The following is a 23,334-nucleotide window of genomic DNA, read 5'->3' on the forward strand; positions in this document are numbered from 1 at the left end:
ACGAAGAAGGCGCTGGAGGTGCGACAGGTCGGACGTCGGCGTTACTTGACGCAACTTGACGGCGTCGACGTCGGGACACTGCTTTTTATTTTTGTTGACTTCTTTTTGAACCGCGTCGAGGGGCTCGTTGAAACGTTTTTGTATTTTGATTGCGAGAAAACATTTTCCTCTAGTGGGTTTACGATATATACAGGGTTAATGAAAAATCATAAACTATTAGCAAGATTTTGCTGATTTTTTATCAGCAATTCTATTCACTTTCTCCTCTCCTCTATAGGCGTTTACGTGTTGGATAACGTCCTCATCTAATAAAAATCTTTCTCCTGCAAGTGAAGCTTTGAGGTAAAGAAGCAGGAAAAAGTCGACGAGTGGTCAACGAATTCGAAGTGCATATCGTGAATCTTATTCATTCGATCACCGATGTGTAAGAAAATGCGTTGTCCTCATGGAAAGGTATTTTCTTTTCCAGCGAATTTTGTCGCTTTGTTTCAATTTCTTTCTTTCCTCTATCAAGTAATAATGCTTCATACTAACTTGTTATTATTTCATCTTTTTAAAGATAATCACTTTTCCGACTGATAGAACCGTCTTCGCTTTTTTTTGGAGCAGGTACACTCATTGCAATTCACTGTCTTGACTGTTTCTTCGTTTCAGGAGTCAAGACACGGCAAATGCGTTCTTTTACACACCGATTGCCTCCTAACTTTGATCGGACGGTCATACCTTGTGTAATTATTTTCGTCGGTAGTTTTGTTTTTACAGAAAACTCGTTTTAGCTAGTTCTGTGCTTATTTTGCAACCGATTCATAGAGAAACCGTTTATTACAAAACTCTTACTATAAATTTGAACTGTTTTTATTTTTGTAAGCCTAGTATGCATCGACAATAAGAATCCATTTTAGATACTGTACACATAAAATAGTGCGAGAGTAGTTAAAAAAAATGGAGCTAAACTTTTTTTATTATCAATAAAATGTCTTGTACATTGTAGCTATTATAAGAAAACTAAAAACTATACTTATACTTAACAGTTTATTCCAATCAAAATCATTATCATCAAATCGTAAATATTAGTGAACATTTTCGATGACCTCGGTTGACTTTGGCTCAACATTTTTATTGTTTTGCTAGATACTCTATCATTGTATGCATCATCAATCTCTATGTGTGAATCTCGTATGAATTCTTCATCTATATCATTGTTTGACTCAATTCCCTTTCCATCATCAATATTGTCATTATTATAACTATTTTCTAAGTTTATAAGTTTATAAGAAGTTAAATTATTATGGCAACTTGGTAGTAACTGCTCCAAATCCTTAAATACGTCCAATACGACCAGTTTTTTCTTCTATATCATTAACATCTTTATCTAGGTAATTTCCAGTCGTATTTGAAAATCAATTTAAGGTATTAATCACTTAATCATTCTTACTGATCTTCAGAAACGATTCCGGCATCTTCGATAATATTTATAGTGCTCCGATTAGCAGCTTTGTCTTCAGTAATTTCCTTTGTATTATAAAGAATTCTTTTCTTTGTGATCCCATTCTAACTGTACCTACAAATGAGAAATTACAAACTAATCTGAGATGAACTAACAGCTTGTTAGAATGTAGTGCATTACCATGTATGATACATGGTAACACATGTAAACACTTTCAAGAAAACACGAAGAACCTTGTCGAATTGTTTAATCGAAGTATTTATGATGAAATGCATTATAAATATACGTTTCTAACAATAATAATAATTGAGAAACATTTATTCACCTCACTAACGTTAATAAAGTAACAACAAAACTCACATCACAACAGGTACTTTTGTTCTGCAGAGACCTGCTACGATGGTGCAAGCAAATACCACATACGAGGTATTGAACTTTAAGGTGCAATTTCATGTTGACGTTAGAGACTAACTTAAAGCATCACGTAAAAGTTTCCAATGATATTGCTGATTGTAGTAGTTTTTGACTGTCTCTAGCCCTCGTCGTGAATCAAAATGTAAGGTTATGTTTGAATTCAGTCACCCTAAATTTTAAGGTCGTTAAAGACGGCGCAGAGACTTCGTACACTGTATTTAACTTCTCTTTCATTTGCGTAGCTGTATTGTTCTTCAGAAACAAATATTTAATGTCAGCTCGATACAAATTTTTTTCCATTTTTACAAAAATCTTCACGTCTCACTTATAAGATTCTCAAACAGAAACTAAGCGACCAAAATGAATGAAATGATATTTCTCAACTTATGTTGACGACTTCAGTTTGAGGCTGGAAACTTTTCAAACATTTATCGGTGTTATTCGCTTCAAGAATGATATGGTATATGGTGAACTCATTAAATGTGGCGATTTTTTTATATGGTTTTTCAAAACCATTTACTCGGGAGGCCTACTTATTTATTTGTTTATTTATTCACTAGAAGTATTAAAAAAATTCTTAGTAGATTCTGCCTAAAAATGATAAAAAGATGATTAATAAATTTCCTTCTTCATATTACGAAGTTCCCCTGTGAAAAATTTACGTCTGACACTGAGAGGTCAAATTCTAAGACTGTTATTTCTTATATTTGGTAATCCATTCCTTTATTACTTCTATTTACTCCATGAAATTTTGGTATTAATTCGAATGTTTCAATGTTATTGGCATATCAAGGGAAAGTTAGGGAAATTTTGATGCAAACTCTGCCAATAATCATAAAAACATAACCTACAGCGACAGCTGTATTACCAAGTTTAATATTTAGCATAACCACATTGCTCGCATAGAAGTTAATAAGTTTCATGAAACTGAGTTATTTCAGTTGAAAACAAAAAAAATATACGAATTTTGTAATAAATTTATTAAAAACTCAGAAATGTATAGTAATATATATTTTTTAATCCCAATGCTTTGTCATCAATAAGCAGCATCAACAGAAACAGTATCACTATCCAAAAGAACACCTCCTGGAGGTATTATATCTCCTTGAGGCGCTGTGGGTATACTAGCTATAGGTGGTTGTTGAGGTATCTGTCCTTGAATAGGACCAAATATGGGATGGAATATCACACCTGGGTACTGTCCGGAAATAGAACCACTAACTACCGGGTAATAGCCACTGTTTAATGGATATTGCAGCGTATTGGTGTTGCTAGGAAAATAATTACCAGTCGATGGATACTGCAAGGGAGTGGCGTAGGTATACTTGACAGATGGTACGAAAAGATGAGACGATTGAAAACCAGCATTTGATTCGACTTTCTCAATGATATTTATCAGAGAAATTACAATTACCTGCAAAAAATAAAAATATATTATAATTATAAAATTGGAATCAGTTTTCTTCTTGGAAATGATTTCGATTACAAAAAATCTGAATTTAGAACGTGATGCGAAATGGCGTATGCAAATTTTTTTAATATATTTTCTACATATTTTCTAATCCATACATCCCCAGATGTGAAAGCTCCTTAGTCTTTCATATTTTTCAAAAGATTGTGGCTAGTTTCATCTTCTACTTAGCAGATTCCTCTTCAGATGTCTATGGAAACGGCAAGAGACATGTGTTAATATTCAAAGATTCTTCGTACTTAGGTTAATATAATTAATGAATCTTCTTCGGTTATAGGTTTCCAAGAATTTCTTTGCCTGTCGTAACCCCTGTAGAGTAAACTACTTTTCACATTATCTATCTTCTTCTAGTTTATTCTTTATTGTCATGTAGCCGATTCCATATAAGGGATAAGGTTCTACAAAGAGTTTATACGTCCTTCAAACCTATTAGATGGAACGTCCTTCAGTGTATGAAAACATCTGGATGAAAGCGACTCTTTGCACATTTGTGTTGAATCAAAATATTGCGTTACCATAGCAACGAACAATAACTTATTAGAAGTGTCAGTGTAAAGTTTCACGTCAAAAATATGTCCACCGAAATTGTAAAAATCGAACTATTGGAGTATCGAGCCATCATCAAGTACCTGTATTTAGAAGGGTTAAGAGGTAAGCAGATTTACGAAGATATGCTTAATACCCTTAGTGATCAAAATATATGCGACGGTGAAAAATTGGACTGCAAGCTTCAAAAGAGGTAAATTTTCCATTGAAGATGATAACCGAGGGAAGGCCAGTTTCTGTGTCAGTCCCCGAAAATACAGATTCAGTTCATGACATGATTCTATTAGACCGTCGAATTGGGCTAAAACGGATATCCTAAGCACTGAATATTTCATACGAACGCGTTCATCATATAGTTCAAGTCAATTTGGATATGAGAAAAATTGCTGCAAGATGGATCCCCAAATGTTTGATTGTTGACCAAAAGCGTGAAAGGGTAGAAGCATTGCGTTTGATCTGTGCTCGATTTGAAAACAAATTGTTACTATGGATGAGACTTGGGTACATTTCTACGATCCAGAAACAAAGCAACAATCGATGGAATGACGACACTCTGGTTCTCCAAGACCTAAGAAGTTTCGTGTCCAAAAATCTGCTGGAAAAGTTCTTGCTTCAGTTTTTTGGGATTGCCAAGGAGTAATCATGATTGATTTTTTGGATAAGGGTAGAACAATAACTGGAGATTACTATTCGACATTACTGACCACTTTACGGGAAAACATTAAAGAGAAAAGACGCGAAAAGCTATCCAAAGTTGTTTTGTTTTTGCAGGACAACGCCCCTGCACGCAAATGCAAAAAATTCGTGGTTTAGGGTTTGAATTACTAGAACACCCCCCTTATTAACCAGATTTGGCTCCGTCCGACTATCATCTCTTTCCTCAACTGAAAAAAAGTTTAAAAGGTCGTAATTTTTTTTTCAACGAGGAAGTAATAAAAGCTGTGGATGTCTGGTTTGTAGAGCAAGAAGAAATATTTTTTGAAAGGTCTAGAGACGTTGCAGATTTGCTTTAATAAATGAATCCAATTAAGAGGAGAATATGATGAATAATAAAAATTGTCTATGCAACTTTGAAACTGCAAAATATTTTTAAATAATACTTATCCACCAATATAGAAACAAATCGTATTTTAACAAATAAATTGTTCAATTTAAAATCAACTTTCACTTTGAATAGGAGTACTATAACAATTTTTTTATTCCTTTATGATCGAATAGGACTGAATTAAGTAGTTATTCTATTTTGACCCCATTTCTGACATGGTTTAAAATTGGATCCCTTGCAGACATGACTTAATATCATCCAAAGCACAATTTATTACCCAAATGAAGAGAATGAATACAAATAAGTCTTTCAGTCTAGTTTTGATCATCTTGAATATAAAAAAGGAGAAGTTTAATGGTGGAAATATGGAGAATCCCATAGAAAATGTCCTCTAATAAATAAGAAGATTAAATGAATTCACCTTTTCTATTTTTTCCTTTCTTTACGTGCAATAAACACTGTTTCAACCGTTTAGGAAGTATCCTAATACATTGTGTTTTTCCACATAACTCATTGATTTTAACATCTTTCATTTCATGGAGTCTAATTTTTCATTCTATTAATCTCCTTTTAGTTATACTTGTACCGTAGATTTTATTTCTCATATTTCTGCATTGAATACTGTGGTGATAATTCAATGATTCCTATTATCTCTAAAAGTTAGAATTTTTAATAATCAATTATTTGTTACCGACTGAGTTGAAAAAAAGTTTGTAGATGATGGTTTTGTATCAAATTGTTAACACCGTAACTGTGTTGATTTCACAAATGATGCGGGTCATACAACGTAACATGTCGATTAACAAGTATTTCCTGAAATATTGAAATTCGACTTCTGATTGACTAGTTAGTAATTATTGTTGTATTTGAAGCTACAACGGAATTGATTGAATGAATATTATAATAATATATCAACAAACTCATTTCGTGATTGAAAATATTGTTTAAATGTAATGGTGATATTGTAAATAAAGTTAATGAAAGTGCAGTTAATGTTTATGTGAATACAGCTCAAATCAGAATAATATTCATGAAACACATCATAGAATTAACTAGAACAAACAAATTAATGGAATTGTATTATTTGTGTGCATTATGAGAGCAGCGGTGAGCTTTCGAACTATATCTAAGCAAATTATATTCCAACGAATTAATTAATCTAAATTAAACAGTCTCTACATTATACAACTCTTTTTTTTATTAAGTTATCTTGAATATGATCTGGTCTAGATTTAAACGAAGCGCCTTTATAGATTGGGTTTAATAGAATTATCTATAATTTATATCATCGTTGAATATCTTCATAATATTTTTCAAAAATAGATTATCTGGCTAGAACATCGATGATAGAATAGCAGAAAACATTTATGAAACTGAATTATACGCAATAGCAGGTGAATTATAATAACGAATAATCATGAAACTATGCTGAATGTTATTATAGACCAAATATGACGATTGCGTAAAATTGTATCTATACCAAGCTGAATCCCTGGAGATTTTTTATTTTAATTAATTTCTTTACTTCTCCTGAAAAATACCAAATTTGGTACTTTGTATGAGAATGGGGAGTAGAAAGCGAACCTTTCAGGGAGCTATTTTGATGTGATTTAACCTTAAAATTTCAAAAATCGAATAATCTAAGACGTATTTTCAACAAAGTTAGTTGTAAAGCTACAAAAAAAATTAGATTTGGCTATGAATTTATAGATAAAACTTGATAATTTGCGATTCAGTACTTCTAGTAGTTACATTGCTATATTTTTTTTGAGATGTGTGGAAAATTCAATTGTAGCGAGCAACTATATGTCATATGTGTTAAATTTATTCTTCGCAGAAAATCAAAATCGACTTTGTTTGCTAACTAAGTAGACCTGGTTCATCCCTAAGCTAAATTCAAAAAAAAATCGTTGTGCGTAAACCAATGACCCTCGTTAAGCTGTAAGTTTCTTCTTTCTGTGGAAAATTGAGCTCATAACACAGGTAGAAGAGTAAAACGTTGTCTACGTCCCACAACAGAAATTATACTAGAGAAGACGTTGGAGTCTGGTTAAAATTTGCGCGACAGAACGAATAGTACCAGTAAGTTTTCCAGCAGAAAACCTAGAATATCATAATTTTTCAATGGAAATCCGCGTTTTTCTTTTTACTAAGCAACTTCTCTACAAATAATTACTCGTAAAACAAGCAACCAGTGATTTGGAATAAGTGGCGCAACGTTGGAATGAATCCGGAATATACGTTCCTTAACTGATATTGAGAAGTCTTTATTGAACAATCGTCTACAGTGGACTAACTTAACCGTTCTTAAGCCAATACATATCTTCACCTACCGAATGCGCCAAATTCAAATCAACAAGCTGCTCTGCCTAACATATTTGAATCTATATATTTAGATATCACAAAAAAATTTTAGAATTGGACTTAATTCTACAGAACTGTCAATTAAAAAATATTTCTTGTGTCATTCTTCAACTGATTCTCTATTTATCATTTCAATATTATTAATGATATTAATAACACTGTGGAATTTGTTTTAATACAATCAATATGAATAATATTTTCCTCAAAACTATTACTCAACTATGACTCATTTATCTAATTATTTATTCTTGGGATATTATGCAATTGAATGATATTTATTACAATAAGTACAGTAAATACATTCTGTTATTGTGTATTTCAATACAAAGATATTCTTATTTTTCATTTTTAGCAACGATTTTCTTTTAAGAAAAAAATTTGAATTAAGTTCAAAATTTATTTCACGCATAGGCTGTGGAACTTAAAGAGCGGTGATGTTAACTTACGCTGTTTCTTGAGCTATGAAGGTTGTCTCAAAAGTTTCTGAAGATGTGAATGAGAAATATATTTGCGCATGCGTTAAGAGATTGTCACTTAAATTTTAGCCATTTTGAACGCATAGTTTTGAGGGGACGTCATCGTATACATAAACCCCTATTTTGAGGAGGAATACGGTAACTGTTATTTGGGACGGTTGAACAGTTTCGAGCACCACTGAAAATTAGTTGGAACCTGCAAATCGCGAGCCACATGCGACTCTTTAGAAGTGAAGCTGCGGTTCTTTAGGTCTATATACAAATATTATTAGCTACATCATAGATAAAAGGATTGAAATTGTTCTGAATCTATTAACGAGGATTGAAGAAAGATTCTATCTCTCGGCGACTTGTACTCGCTTTTTGTGCGTCCTCTCCTGTGATACACGTCAAGGATTGCTTCATACGTGCATCTGAAGAACTGTTTAGTGATTTCAAAAGCAAACCAAACCTTGAAAAAGATGAAACATTCACCATTATCCGCTGGAATAGTATAATAGTATAATAGTATAAGAAAAGAATAGCAAATGTAACATATTTTTAGGTGTCCCTTTTCACTTGTTATCGATGAGTCATGCGACATAGAAGATAAGGCATAACTTGCTCAGATATATGTCTTTCCAAGATCCAAAAGAGAACTTATAGGATTGCTACTTTTCTCGAGACAAACTAGAGAAGAATATCAAGTGAATGCCTGCAAAAACGCCTTATGATCAAAATTGTTAATAGTATTTTGTCAAAAACACCGCCAAACATCGCCAGTTAAACGAAATGGAGACTCAGTATTCCGATCTCCTCCTTCATAATAAAGTGCAATGGCTTTCCAAAGGTGAAGTGTTCAAATGTTTTGCTTTGTGCTTGAATGAAATAAATGCATTCCCGAATGAATCACCCTGAATTATAGAGCGACAAACGGTTGCATAAATTTTACTTTATTGTGTGTATCACAGCAGCCTAAGTTTTGGTAGGAATATTTGTTTGTTTAAAAAAAATTAATCTTGTTGCAGAAGATATTCAGAATGTCAAATTATTTATTTTCCACCAGTGCAACTGTTGACACGAATTACTTCAGCACAAAAAAATTAAAGATGAATTTGCTTACAGCAAAACCAACAAAACCTCTCTAGCATTCAAAGTGAATCCTCTTAACACAAACGAAATTTATATTGAGACATTTAAAATTGAAACAAGATCTCTAGAAAAGTAATTGATCGATTTATGAAGTAATGCTTTGTGGAGTGTAAAATTTACAGAGTTGGAAAGTAGTTCAGAAGGATGTATGTACGTAACGTATCAAAAGTAAACACCTCTGAAAGAAATGCCGCCAGCTGTGGCTCTTATATTCGACTCAATAGTCTTCCAGATTGCAACAGTGAGGTGAAGAAGATGGAATTTGGAGTGCTGATTATCTTCGGATCGACAAATTCGTGCGAACTAGCATCATCCTACATGAATATAATTAAAAGTGAACTGGAAAGCCAACTAAGAAATGAAAATTTAGACACCCCTGGATAAATATAAAAAAAGTTTTTTTTGTTATTTTCCAGTTATTTTCCAGACTTACCAGGTCTTTCTATATAAAAGTATCTTAGTTATTGTTATAGTCGTAGGAAAATTATGATATTTAACTTGTGATAGTGGTTATAATTCCATTTCGTTACGTGATTTATGATCTACCTTCCCGTTGGTTAAATAACACACTAGTAAATAGTTTAATACATCATATAATAATAATATGGTTTTACACACATCTATACATTTGAGAGTTGAAAGAAGGGAATAAAAAGTTTATGGGAAAGAAGTTATGATAATGCTCCTAACAAAATTGTTATAAAGAATAGTGTGTAAATGTTTTGAATGATTGCCTATCCAATAGGTTAGGTTTCCTAGTAGGTTTATAATCCAAACAGACAAAAAAGCTGTTAAACCTTTTATGATTTCGATGCCTGAAAAAGTACAAGAATAAATTGAGAATCAAGGGTTAAGTATATCTATATTTTCTATTACTACGAAAGTCTCTTATCCGAAATATAACGACAAATTATTACTATTTGTATTGTACTGATTCCGAAAATGGTTCAGTTTTGGATATTCAACTTTACATTAGTATAATTTTTATATAATTTTATAGTATACTATCAACAGAATGAATTTAAATAATATGAAGTACAAGTAGATGTAGATGTATATATAATTTCAACATTTTTTGTTATACATAAGTTTGATAAGAAAGAAAAACAACATTTCTGACCTCGCCAATTTGTTATACAATAGGATAAATCTGTAACTACCTGTTTTTAAATTTGGTTTAACAATGGCTGATAAAGACAACCTAGAAAACATGCGCATAAAGGTAAATTTGCCTCCAATGTAGTTGACGTAAAATACCAGATGAATTGCTCAAATCTCATCGATATATCTATCAGCTATTAAGCCTCTACATCCGTGAACACGGTCAACCCTAGGAATGAAAACAAGGTTTGTGCTCCTATAGAAATTGCACCTCAGTTAATACTGGAACCATATCTATAAGCACTCCGCTCTTCAAAGCAGCAATTTACAAATCGCTCTCTTGGTCTTAGGTAAACTTTCCTTCCTCGATCGTTACCATAAAGGCATATTCTGGTCTCATCGGGGAACAGAACAGATCCCCATTACTCCAACGTGCTAATCAGATAATCCTCTGAAAAACGCAAGCGTGCTTGTCGATAAGCTAGAGTAAGTAATAGTCACAACTTGCTGCTGCACTCGAATGGCATTAAGGTGACGATTTCTTAATTTGGTTGACACAATAAAAGATCTAGTCTCCTTATAACACTGGCATCATATTCTTCGAACCGTTGCACAGGTCATATCCAATTGTCTAGCAACAGTTCGCTGTCCAAGTCCATTTTAGCTTAAAGCATTAATTTAGGAGGCCTTGAACACTATTGAGATTTCTGTTGCATACGCAATAATTTTAATATTTGACAAATTTTCGTTTAAATCATCACATAAACACCTTCCATTTGTTAATCGGTTGCTCTGCATATAAACGATAAGCCTCGCTAATAAATTTATATTCACATTAAAGCATCTCAAATCATCTCTCAAACAGTTATTACTTTTTTTGATCTGATGAATAATTGAAAAAGATATTAATACATCTAAATATTCTTGATTTTAGGTCTCTTCTGTTTTAGAATTAGTTTTTTTGATAATTTTTCAAAGAAAGATAAATTTTGACGTTTCGACTTTTCTTTGAGTCTTTATCAAAATATGATATTGACACTGACTCCTTATTTATATTGATCTATAGATCACCTTCATCATGAATATCCGTCCAGATACGATGGAATTTTAAAAATCGGAGAATTATTTACAGTATTTCATTCACATTTCTAGGAATGTCTATTTATTTATTTGTTGTATGTCTTTTTGTTCTAGAACTTTATCAAGGTATATAAAAGATTTGTGTAAACGCAGTTAGTTTATTTTTAAATAAATAATCGTAGTAGAAAGAACGAATTAGTGAAAGTAATCGCAGAAATTATTTAAGTGATTTATAAGTAAATTATCATAAGTTAAGTGTATTGTATAGTGTGTAAATCAATTAGAACGTAAGAGACAGTGTTTATTAATTCTCCCCTCGAATAGAAAGAGTGTAAATAAATACGGAAAATGTTACAATAGTCTTATTAGAATTCTAGATGATTGACGCCTTTTGAGACAGTTCAGAATCTAGTTTGATATGATTTCTTTCACATTACAAATATTCTCCAACTGATATTGGAATTTCCTAATACGAAAAATTGACTAGAAACAGAAAAAAAAAACAAAACGTCTGTTGGTATGTGTAGGAACAGTTCCATATTGACAGATATGCAGTGTAGGTACTGCCATGTCCGTACAAATATCTCGTTATACGAAAAAATGATTTTATCTAACTATCAAACTATCAAAATTCGCAGATATCTTTTCTGATGAGATTTTCGTTTATAATCCTAATTTAGTTTAGTTTAATCATCTACAGACTAATTAAAATATTGGAAACTGAGTTAAACTTACCAAAATTTTTGTAAACATAGTTTTTGATAGTATTTCGTCCACTTAACTAGCAAAAATAGTAGTCAGAATGTAGAATGAAGCTTATATATCAATAAATGCCTCACCTTTTAACGAATACATTAGTCTAAGAGCTAAATTAGATTGTTTCAAGCAACAATGTCAACAACTTGAAGATAATAGATTTTTAAGTGAAATTCAAGATAATCTACTTACTGCAATTCAACCTATTTCTCAGAAGCAAATAGTTAAATCAATAATAATTCTTCAGTCTTATCTCCGAATCAATAAATTGGATATTTATATGTGTGGGATTACAAAATATCCGTGCTCTAATTTCAAATTAGCCGTTGAACTAAATTATATTCATCCATAAAACCAGATTTAGACATTAGCGTATTTCCTTGTTATTTGACGGTATTATTCATTAAATCAGTTTTTCGATCGAAAGAAATGAAACCATATTTATAATAACATCGAAAATATTTGAGCCCAACCTCGATTTAGATTTGCATCAGTTTTGATCCCATTAACTTTAAATCAATCCGGTCTATAATTTGAGTGATTTATCAACATATTTATTGGATACAATAGTAAGAAAGATTATTATTTAACATATAATTAAAATGACAAGTTCATCAATATTTATGATATATAAAAAATGAGAATAACAACATTTTTTGTTTGTTTTTTCGTTTATTTCTTTCAATATACAACAAGTATCACTTAACTCTATCCTTTCAATATTGTTTATCTGAAAATAACATAAAATCCAAAGTTACCTGAAAATTATTATAGTTCACATAAAACAGGAGAAAAATCCAATTTTCAGGTTATACGGTGTGAAACAATCAAATGGAATGAAATCGTTAATAAATAAATAAAGGCTTGTTGGAAAAATCACTTGGACACATCAATTTGCATTTTCACATGAGCATTTTTTAGAAAGTAAAGTATACAGATTGTATTTTATGATAGCAGAAATACATATTATTTGTTTTTTAGATTATTCAGAAAATTTTAGATAGAATTAATGAACAATGTCCTATCTTCAACTGTTTCAGATTATCGAGTGTTTTCAGATTTATTACAAAAATTAACAATAAGAAAAGAAAATTATTTCATTTTCAAGTATAAATCAAACATCTGGCCCTCGGGATTCTTAAGCTGCATCAACCACTTGAGTGCTGCATGGTCAGTTCGGATTAAGAACTTCCTTCCACTAAGATAATGCTAAAAGGTTCACAAACTCCACTGTAGTTAAAATTTCTCCTCTCCTGACGCAATAGCTCTGTTCTGGTTTCGAGAAAACTTCACTGAAGTACCCCAGTATTCTTTCTTGCCCTCTATAAATCTGTGAGAGCAATTCTCCAATCTCTACCAACCGTGTCAGTCCCTCTCTGGTAATGGATATCTTACTATCGGCAGCGTGGTTAAATATCTTATCAAGGTCTCGAACGCCGTTTGATAGACTTAATCCCAATGGAAAACTCTTGCTTCTTATGTGAGTTGAGTTAGTGGATTGGCGAATCTCCAAATTTTCTTATGAAACTTCGATATTACGGTAAAGTCCAAGAAAACACCCAACCTCGTTACATTGCTCACTATATGGCATGATTTTAAAATAACTTCTTTGAGTTTAGCATGAGCTGTGCAGCTTAAAGTCCTTTGAATACGTCTTCTAAATTCCATCGAAATATACCAGGCATGTTTTCCAAGATAACCATCTCAAGACGTTTTCCATAAGTCTAAGAGAGAAAACAGCTTGTTGCCAGCTCAAGTGTCCAGGGTATCGTCAACTCGGGGAGAGGATAGCTGTCTTTCTTCGTGACGTTGTTGGAGACACGCATGGACAAGTTTCAAACCGTAGATATATATGAGGCTAGACTAGATACTTTTGGATCAAACATTGTATTTTTCCTGCCTTGCAATAAGTTTAATATGTTGTACATCCAATGTAACTACAAATTATTGCTTCATTTAGAATATTGAATTATAATTCAAACAAAATTATGACCTTTCATTATATGTAAATAAACAAGTCGATATTTTATTGAATAGCGAGTGCTAGTTTTTATAGTTAATACCTTAATATATAATATAACAAAGAAATAAAGTATTAAGACGAAAAATTCCATAAAAAAATATATTTTTCCCATAATTTTATTTCCAAATTATACTTTAGGCGACATCTATTAGTGAATAGAGATTCTCACTACAGAAATTCTCAACTCTTAATAGAAACCCGCGTGTTTGAATTCTGTGATACGAATTTTGATCTATAGATGGGGCCACTTATATTATAAAGAAATAGCTTCTTAGAACAAAACAAGAATGAATTGTACTTGTAATAAAGATAATAGTCAACAAATTACTATTAAGACGAACTTAATATAATTTTTTAAATATTTACTCATTATTTTTACATGTATTTCTATAATGTGTGAATTAAGTGTATTATCCACGACTGTTATATAATGTACCCATTATACGTCTGCTTTCTTGACCTTAATAATACCCATTAATCATAGCAATTTCACAAAAAGCGATTTTCATCATTTTATCATGTAAAACACGACAAAATATTTTCAATTTAGTTCTGTACACAAAAAAAATTCGAAAAATTGAATTTTCCTAAACGGGAACCTCCATTTTGAAGTTTTGACTGTTTTTTAACGTACGTGCGATTGTTTGTGAGATCATTTATAAAATAAAATAGTCGTTGAAATAAAATCAATTTGACTCAAAACTGTTAACATTATGATGATTCAGATTTCCCAATCTTTTCAAATTTTATGCAAAATCATGTTTAAAAACCAACTAAAAATTTATATAGAAAATGAAAGTGTATCTTTAACACCACCAAAAAATAGAGAAGTTTCTGAAGTTGTTTCATTGAATTTATTGCCGGAAACGCCAAGAAAAGTATTTAATAAGGCATATAAATTTTGAACTATCAACAGTGATTATTAATAACTAAATAAGTACTATCGAATCGTAATATTAGATACCCAATATTTGTCATAATAATACATAAATTTTTGTATTGATTATTATAGAGATTTATTATTATGATTTTCGATAATACTATCCTTAAATGAACAATATTATATCGTACGGAATATTTCTTAGAATTAAATAATAGTGTTTCTAATCATTTATATTTATTATACCTAATTTGAAGAATTTTTTGCAATAATATAAATATTCTTTGATATTTGGTCAGTAATATATCATTTTTTTCTACAGGGTGTTTCGATATTCGACCCACAACGCTTTACCACAGAGATATCTCAATCAATGATTCATTTTTATACTGAAATACGAATCTAGTTGATGAGATATAGGGTGTTGAAAATCAAAATCAAAAATTTGCCGTAAATCAAGAACACCTTTAATTTTTTTTTTTCAAATTTGGTAAACAATATGCTCCTTAATAAAGTGATATTTTAACATGAACAAACTGTGGAAAAATAAATAAATCTGGATGGAATTAAATCATTTCTGCCGCAGCTTGAATTCTAGCTATTAGATCCTGTTCAGATTCGATGATTGTTTCGTACACTAAAGACTCCATATAGCCCCATAAGAAAAATCAATAGAATTTAAGTCAGGTGATATTGGATGCCAACAATTGGGTCCACCCCGACTAATCCGTTGTTCTCTATAACGACTGTTTAAGTAATTTCTTGCCGCTGCAGCAAAATGAACAGATGCCCCATCGTGTTGAAACCACATGTGTTGTCTAATATTTAACGATACATTCTCTAACAATTCATCCAACATTTTTTCCAGATTTATTCTCAAAGACACGTTTTTCAATGACAAAACGGTGTAATAAGTGTATTGAAGTAAGCGGCCAACAGTTTGAACAACTACTTTAACTTTGTCAATTTTGTGAGATATTGTAATACAGATTATTTAAATTTAATTTGTGCTAATATTCTTTTTACTTTCATTGCCCATTTTGTAATTATTGTGATACATTTTTGTTTGAAATTGGGATTATGAATAATTTTTATTTGTTTTGAATTACTTACGCTTAATCATTGTTCGAAATTAATGAATTAATTAATTTGTAAATAACTTACGTTCTTGTGTACTTTTGTTTTTACGCTAGAAATAATTGTGCAAATCAAAACAAAATTAAAAAAAGGATTTTCTCCAGTGGCGTAATAAATAGGGGGATAAAAGTGACAACTAACCCTGACAGCGCGCCACTGGTTAAATTTTTCCAAAGTTTGTTTATGTCAAAATATTACTTTATTAAGTAGTATATTGGTCACCAAATTTGAAAAACAAACTTTTTTGTCCAAAATTTTTAATACCCTATATCTCAGTAACTATTAACATTTATTGAGATCTCTCTGTAGTAGAGCGTTGTCGGTCAAATATAGAGACACCTTTTATTGCTGGAGTCAAATTAGCGCTACAATTTTGCGAAAACTGCACTTTAAAACTTTGACAAATATGAGGAAAACTTGGATTGAGTCAATTGACTTTTTTTAACCTAGTACTCATAACTTAACTTATTAACATTATTTACTGTTTAGTATCATTGTCAATCAACTATCAGAAAAATTCTGCCAACATATTCTTGTGTACTATCCTATAATCATTAATTTAACAAAAAATCTACATTCAAATTGCTATAATTGATATTATGAAAAGAGAGAATATTCGAATCAAAAACCCACCCAAGTTTTTCTGCACAAAAGAGACAAAAAAATTATGTACTTTGAAAATTATATTTTGAGGTTAGAGAATAAACATGCCAAACACCATCCTCCGGAAAGAAATGCCGAAAATATTTACTTTTCTTGAATTATTTGTAGATCAAGATACGTTGCTAGAAATGAACAAAAATACCATCGTAATGGTATAATGGTGAGATTCCGGAATGGGAGAATTCAAATAGGAATTTACGGACTCAGAACTACATACTATGAAGCCTTAGATAAAACGCGAAGTATTCTGTAACCAGAAATATTTGCAATCGCTAAATGAGTCAGACTCCATTTTCAAAGAAACTATGGAAAATAGGAGATTAGCATCCTCTCCGATAACCAAGCAGGCATTAGGGTTCTGAGCCCCAATATTATTAGATCCATGAGGAGGCTTAAGCTATGGAAATAGTATACACTTATCTTGCAATCCGTTTCTGGACAAACTAGAGTGGAAAGAAATGAAATAGCAAATAGACTTGCTAAAGTATGAAATATGAAGGTCTTTTGCAGCTAAAGTCATTCCACATCTTGAATTTTACAAGAGGAATGGGATTAAATAGATCAGGTATGAACGCTGTGCATCTTCAGCAGAAGATGACGAAATCAGGCAAGAAAAATGTTTTTGTGTACCAGTTTGTTTCAACCGTACGTTCTTAAATTGGTTTCATAATTCCTGTGGGCACTATAAAAAAAACTGCGTATATAACTTCCTTTATTCTGCTTTTTTGCTATTGTGGATGGTAAATTTTGTGTGAATTCATACACGGCGCTTTTGACGGATAAATGTCATCATGTGAAATTTGATTTATTGTAGCGTATTCAACACTAAGATTCCTTCCCTCGCTTGATAGGTGAATTTTGGATCTTCTTTGGTTATAAACCTAACTCTCCCAATTTTTCCAAATGAAGAATAGAGCCTACCAGCTCTTGCTGCATCACCAAGTGTCCTCTTCTGAATTGTTTTCACCAGCAGAACACGGCTGCTCCTGAAGGACTTCACCAAAATTATCTGTGATATTAACGATTCAACTGTGGCTAGAAATCACTACTTCAGGATGATGGTATTTAAAACTACAATATTGCCTAATTTAACTCCACTAGTTTCGTGAAAATACACATATTGGCCCTCGTATACATTAGAAATATTTCATTTCTAGTAAATTCTATTCATGTTGATGTTAATTACCATTTCCTCGTTAATTAACATCTCTTTGAATACTATATCATTTTCATTTCCTTGGTATAAGCGTTCAAACAGAAACTATTCGTTTCTAACAATATTTTTAGTTATAAAATCGACTCGTTAACAATTAGAAGAAAAAAAAATCACTTTCTCTTAAAGCTGTAAACTGGGTTGGAAATACGACGTGAACGAGCCGAATATATGTATCAATAGATTATATTGGGCATTACGCAATATAGAAATCCATTTATCGATATAATTGAAAGGTGTTAGTTCGGTATTTAGATAATAATCGTGAAAAAGAAATTGGTAATCATAGTTCATGCCGTTGACACACAGCATGTTGAAAATATTATGCAATATTTTGTGAAAAAAATCTAAGTTCATTTAATGAAATAGAATTTTGTTGTTTGCTACGAAATTTATATTTTCTTTTTCAATTTATGATATGATTGAATAATTTTTGATATTTTGGAATTTTTTTATATAAATTGTAAGAGAAGGTAAAACTTTCAGGTAATTGTATAACAATGCAATTATTGATCGAGAGTATAAAGTATGGTTAGGTTAGATTAGATTATTTTAGGTCAAAAATTTATACTGTGGATTCATTCTGACTTCACTTTTGTGACTAATAAATTGCTCAAAATTTCTATGAAAATGTATTATACAAATAGCATATATTCCACAAATATGAACAAAGACTACTTACTAAGTTTTGCCACAAAATTCCTTAGATAATGATATCATCTTGATTGGATAGACCGTTTCTGAGAAATATTGCATGGAAAGAAATCAGTATATTGATTCAATTTTAAACATTTAAAAAACTATGGGAAGATATGATTTCCGTGCCCCATATATGCACATCAAATTAATCAGCATGATCACATCTACAACATACTAAATTTTCAAAGTCATCATAGCCGTGCTGAACGATACAATTACCAAATTTTTTTAGGTTTGTTCTAGATCTAAAAATACGACGAAGAAATTGGTTACTTTGCACTTTTATCTATGCTTAACAAGCTTAAGATTCTTAACAAGATTAAGATTCTTAACAAGCTTAAGATGATTAACAAGCTGAAAATGCTTAACAAGTATCTACGTACAAATTGGAAAATTAACTGATAAGACTAATCTTTGTGTGGTAACGTAAGCAAATTCGACCGAAGTATTAAAAGTGTTTGGTAATAACTCTATGAGCTATGCGCAAGTATTTCACTGGTGTCAAATGTTCAAGAAGGGTCGTGAAAGCATGGAAACCGAAGAACAAGTTGGGAAACCGGTCGGGTTGCGCTATATGATGCCCTAAGTAGGTTTTTTCAGCATAACATTAAAATGAAGGGCTATGGCTATCATCGAATAATCCAAGACCAAAAATAGCTCGCGGGAACAAGTCAAAATTAGAAACGATGCTTTGTTAATAGTCACAGGGTAGTCCAAAAAAAAAACTCGATCCATCAAGATGTGATTTAAGTATTCTATCCGACAGTGTTTCATATTATTATATAGCAAAAGTGCGTGATAGATAGTCCAATGAATTGAAAAGGTTAAGAGGCTGAATGTCACATGGATACAATAATTTTTCTCTATTATTAGATTATAACGTTTGTAATCAGTTTTTTATCACTGTAATTCAATTATATAAAGTTAATATTGCAATAAATTGGTTTGAATACGAGTTCTCATCGTTTTTATAAAATACCATCCATATCATCAAAGAAAAATTAAATAAAACTACTGATAATCCTCAAAGAACCCGCTCAATGCTCATGGAAATTGGGTTTTCGTCCATTTTTCTGAAACTTCACACAGTGATAGTTTGAAGCGAACTGATTAAGAGTCTCAATATGCACGAAACCTCTAAACCTTCCCAACCAAATCTACCTTTGCATTGTCCGAAGGTACCTTGAGAGGAAGGATTCTAAAATCCATAACCTCCCCTAACCTTAAGAGGAGGTGTTGGCACATTGATATTTAAAATAAGCTGCTGCATTTTGTTGATGAGCTATGACCATATAAGTGGTTATATCAAGTTCAGTCCATAATTCTGGCAGATTATAAAAAGACGGTTTAAGAGTTTATGTAGTTTTTCCAACAAGCTGGCTATTAGATTATTATCATCAGCTTTCTCTTAAACTTCATTGAATATTTCAGTGTAGAAATTAAGGAGAAATGGAGATAAAACGTTTCATATTTTATGCAATATCCATGTTTGATTTTGGGAATGATTTTTGGTGTATCCTAAGTATCTTACACCCGAACATGTACTTATGGTTTTTTTTCTATTGTGGAAGATTGTAGCACACACCGTTATATTGTTTGTTACATCAAAATGATTTAAAAAATATACACTATTGTTGAGAATTTGAGATGCTGTTGTGTGAGTACATTTATTTGGAGTCCACATCCGTGATCCATATCTTGCGGTCGACAGAGGGTTAGATTATAGTGTTGTATTTCACATTTTCTATCACCAATATATTGATATATAATATAATTATAAGTGAATTATTTTCAAATTAAAGCAATGTATAATTCCAAAATAGGATTCATTTTTCCCACACCACAACAGTTTAGAAACTACTACTTTGTTATGAATTTCTATTCGGATAGTATGCTCCACTGGTTTTGTTTGTTACTATATTTGCATAAAGATTGTTTCTCTTCCATTTTTATGATGTGAGACGCTTCACGTTACAATTCTTACTATACAAAACTTTCTTCGTATCGTTGTTAGATACCATTCATCCTTGACAAACGCTATAAAATTAATTACCGCACAAGCTTCCAAGTTCATCTTACAACTACGAGGGAAAAATGATAATAAAGAACTGATTTATATTGAAATAATTTATGTTGTTACTTAGTCTATAATTTTCCATTATTTAACGTAAAACAAAATGGAATTGGTATTAACCTTATAACTCGGATGCACTAGCATTGACTCAAAAAGCTATAAATGATATAAGAATAACTCAACGAGGCATGGAGAAGTCCATGTTAAGAGTGACATTACGAGATAAAATCATCCGAAACGAAGAACTGCGTATGAGAACAAAAGTTACGGATACATTTGAAAGACACATTTAATCTTCAAGTCTGGGAACAGAAAATAATCCAAGGGTGCTGAATCTAGCGCATAGGGTGCATGAGGTAGCAATTCAAACTTAAAATAATCAATTTCTGCCAATGCGGTAATGAATGTGTTAGCAGGTGCATTATCTTCATGAAAGATTATTTTCTTATTAGCCAAATGCGGCCGTTTTAGTAAGTGAAATTTATCTCACGCGCAACCCAAAAAACCGACGTCATGACCTTGCCTGCGGATGGAACGATCTTCTGTGGAGCCAGTTCTGCTTCCTCAGTCCATTTTTTCGATTTTTCTTTAGTTTCGGATGTAAAGTCGTGGACGGGAAAATCTTCGCGACACTGTTTTTGTTCTATTGTGAGCAAAGGCGGTACCCATCTCGCGCACAGCTTTCTCGAGTCTAAATTTGCAGTTAATATGCGCACTTTCTGAAATGCCTTCTATGTCTGCTAGTCCATGCACGTTCAGTCGATGATCATCAAGTACCGCTTTGTGGATTTTCTTCAACAGTCTCGCTTGAACTCTGCTACCCAATATTTCACTGTGGATAACGAAGAGGCAGTCTCACCTAGAGTAGAATTTGGTTCAGCTTTTATATTGGTTGGAATAAAGCCTTTCAAATAAAAGTATTGTATCACATAACGATGACCAGTATTTTCGATGTTTGCAAATTTACTGAAAATATTGATGTCAAACATATACTAGAAAACGTGGCGTCTTTAAACTTCAAACATATATTGCACAGATTGTGTACTTTCTAATGCAGTGGTAATTTCCAAGCAGCTATCGCCATCTCTAGGTCAGGCCAGGTACTTCTGGAACCATCATCGTATGAGTATCTCTTTTTCACAGTGTTGAAATGTGTTCTTTTTTGTGAACCCAACATCAAATATCTCAAAATCGTGTCTTTGTTAATTTTTATTCAAGAATCAACTAAAAAGCTAGTCCATAAATAACCTAATTACAATATCTTGTTGCTCTGTATTGGAAATAATTTGGAATGGAATAAGAACTTTTTCCAGCTTAAATATTTTGCACGAAATGATTGATATTTAGAAAATATTCCAGTATTTTTAGTGTCAAATGAAGGTTTAGATTTCTTTGTAACTCATTTATTCCACTGTCTTCTATCATCTTCTACATTTTCGGAAGCTTTTTCTATTTTTTATATTTTCGCTTCTACTTCCCTCATTTGATGTATTCGTTGCTGTTTTTTGTTTATATTTTCTATTGTAGATTCCGATTTTCTATTTTTTTAAGTTCTTCTTAATTATTTCAATTTTACTGCATGTATTTTAGTCTCGATTCATACAAGGATGACATTTAAGTCACAATGAAACTAACAGACATCTTGGAAAATGATTTCATTCACTTATGCACTTTACTATGCAGCCGTTCAAGACTGACCTTCAAATCATGGTAGATTATAGAGTGCACCTCTTCTTTTGACAACTTCTCGTTTTTAGCAGCAACTCTACTGCATTCAAAGATTACTATTTGATAATGGAGGTATTAAAAAAATAGTGTTGCTAGCTAGCTACTTTAGTTTTTAGATATATAAAAATATATCACTTCCATATTTATATTATTCAGTGACAGGCTGGTTATATTCAATGAGTATTAACATTTTGTTCAATAATTTGCTCTGCATATATTATACGATCTTCTCCCCACATTCTTTCAAAATGTCGGTTCAACCTTTTAAATGGAGTGTCCTTAAACTTGTCATATCTATTGATTGTTCCTGTTTTCATTCCATTCGAATAGTTTTGGTTTTATTTATGTTAATTTCGGTTTTCAAATTTCTCCATTCTGTGGATCAGACGTTATAAAACTTTCGAGTTTTGTTCTGAAAAATCTCTAATTCTTGCTTTTGACACTTTTTCGTAGAATACTTTTTCCCTAACTTATTTATTTTTCGAATGTTAATTCATTTTCTGTTTATGTCATTTGAATTAAATTTCATTCAATTTAAATCGAAGCATCATTTCAATATTTCAATATTTATAATAAAAAGAAGGAACACAATATTTTTAAAAACTGTAAAACAGGTAGTCATCGATAATATTTTCAGTTACCTTGACAAGAAGATAGAAAATCAGCTGGGAAAAGGTCACATTAACTATTGTAAGCTTAAGAGGCTTAGGAATATGTTTTTGTTTGCAGCTTGTTGGCAAGGGTAACTCTCAAAATACCAACTGTTAATTCGTGAGGATTTCCCTCTGTCCATAAATGTAATTATGGTGATAAATAAAACCGTCTCATGTGAAACAAGCTTAATCAATAAACATTTAAAAATCCTCTATAGACTTGGGAAGTGTGTATGATTGCTAACCAACTAAATTTTTCTACATGTACTCGTAAGTAACGCGATGTTCGACAGCATGCATTTCAGTTGGAAATGTTTAATTATGTTCTAATATCTCTAATATTTTCTAATATTTTCAATGAATAATCACAATGTATGGTAATTTTCTTCATGATGTCTCTTTATGGCGAACGGTTTCTTTGACATGTACAACG

The 23,334-nt window shown here is 31.6% G+C and overlaps 1 protein-coding gene across 1 annotated transcript; it reads right to left on the reverse strand.

The window, feature by feature from the left end:
* Positions 1-2,889: 2,889 nt before the first annotated feature.
* On the reverse strand, positions 2,890-11,845 carry LOC130443194 (uncharacterized). Its single transcript, XM_056777711.1, has 2 exons — positions 11,811-11,845; positions 2,890-3,275 (listed from the first exon to the last, which is right to left on the reverse strand). Exons 1-2 carry the CDS (start codon positions 11,826-11,828, stop codon positions 2,898-2,900), a joined length of 396 nt encoding a protein of 131 aa, XP_056633689.1. The 5' UTR covers positions 11,829-11,845; the 3' UTR covers positions 2,890-2,897.
* Between the last annotated feature and the right edge of the window lie 11,489 nt (positions 11,846-23,334).

This window comes from Diorhabda sublineata, chromosome 4 (assembly GCF_026230105.1).
Source record: "Diorhabda sublineata isolate icDioSubl1.1 chromosome 4, icDioSubl1.1, whole genome shotgun sequence".
Classification (NCBI taxonomy): domain Eukaryota; kingdom Metazoa; phylum Arthropoda; class Insecta; order Coleoptera; family Chrysomelidae; genus Diorhabda; species Diorhabda sublineata.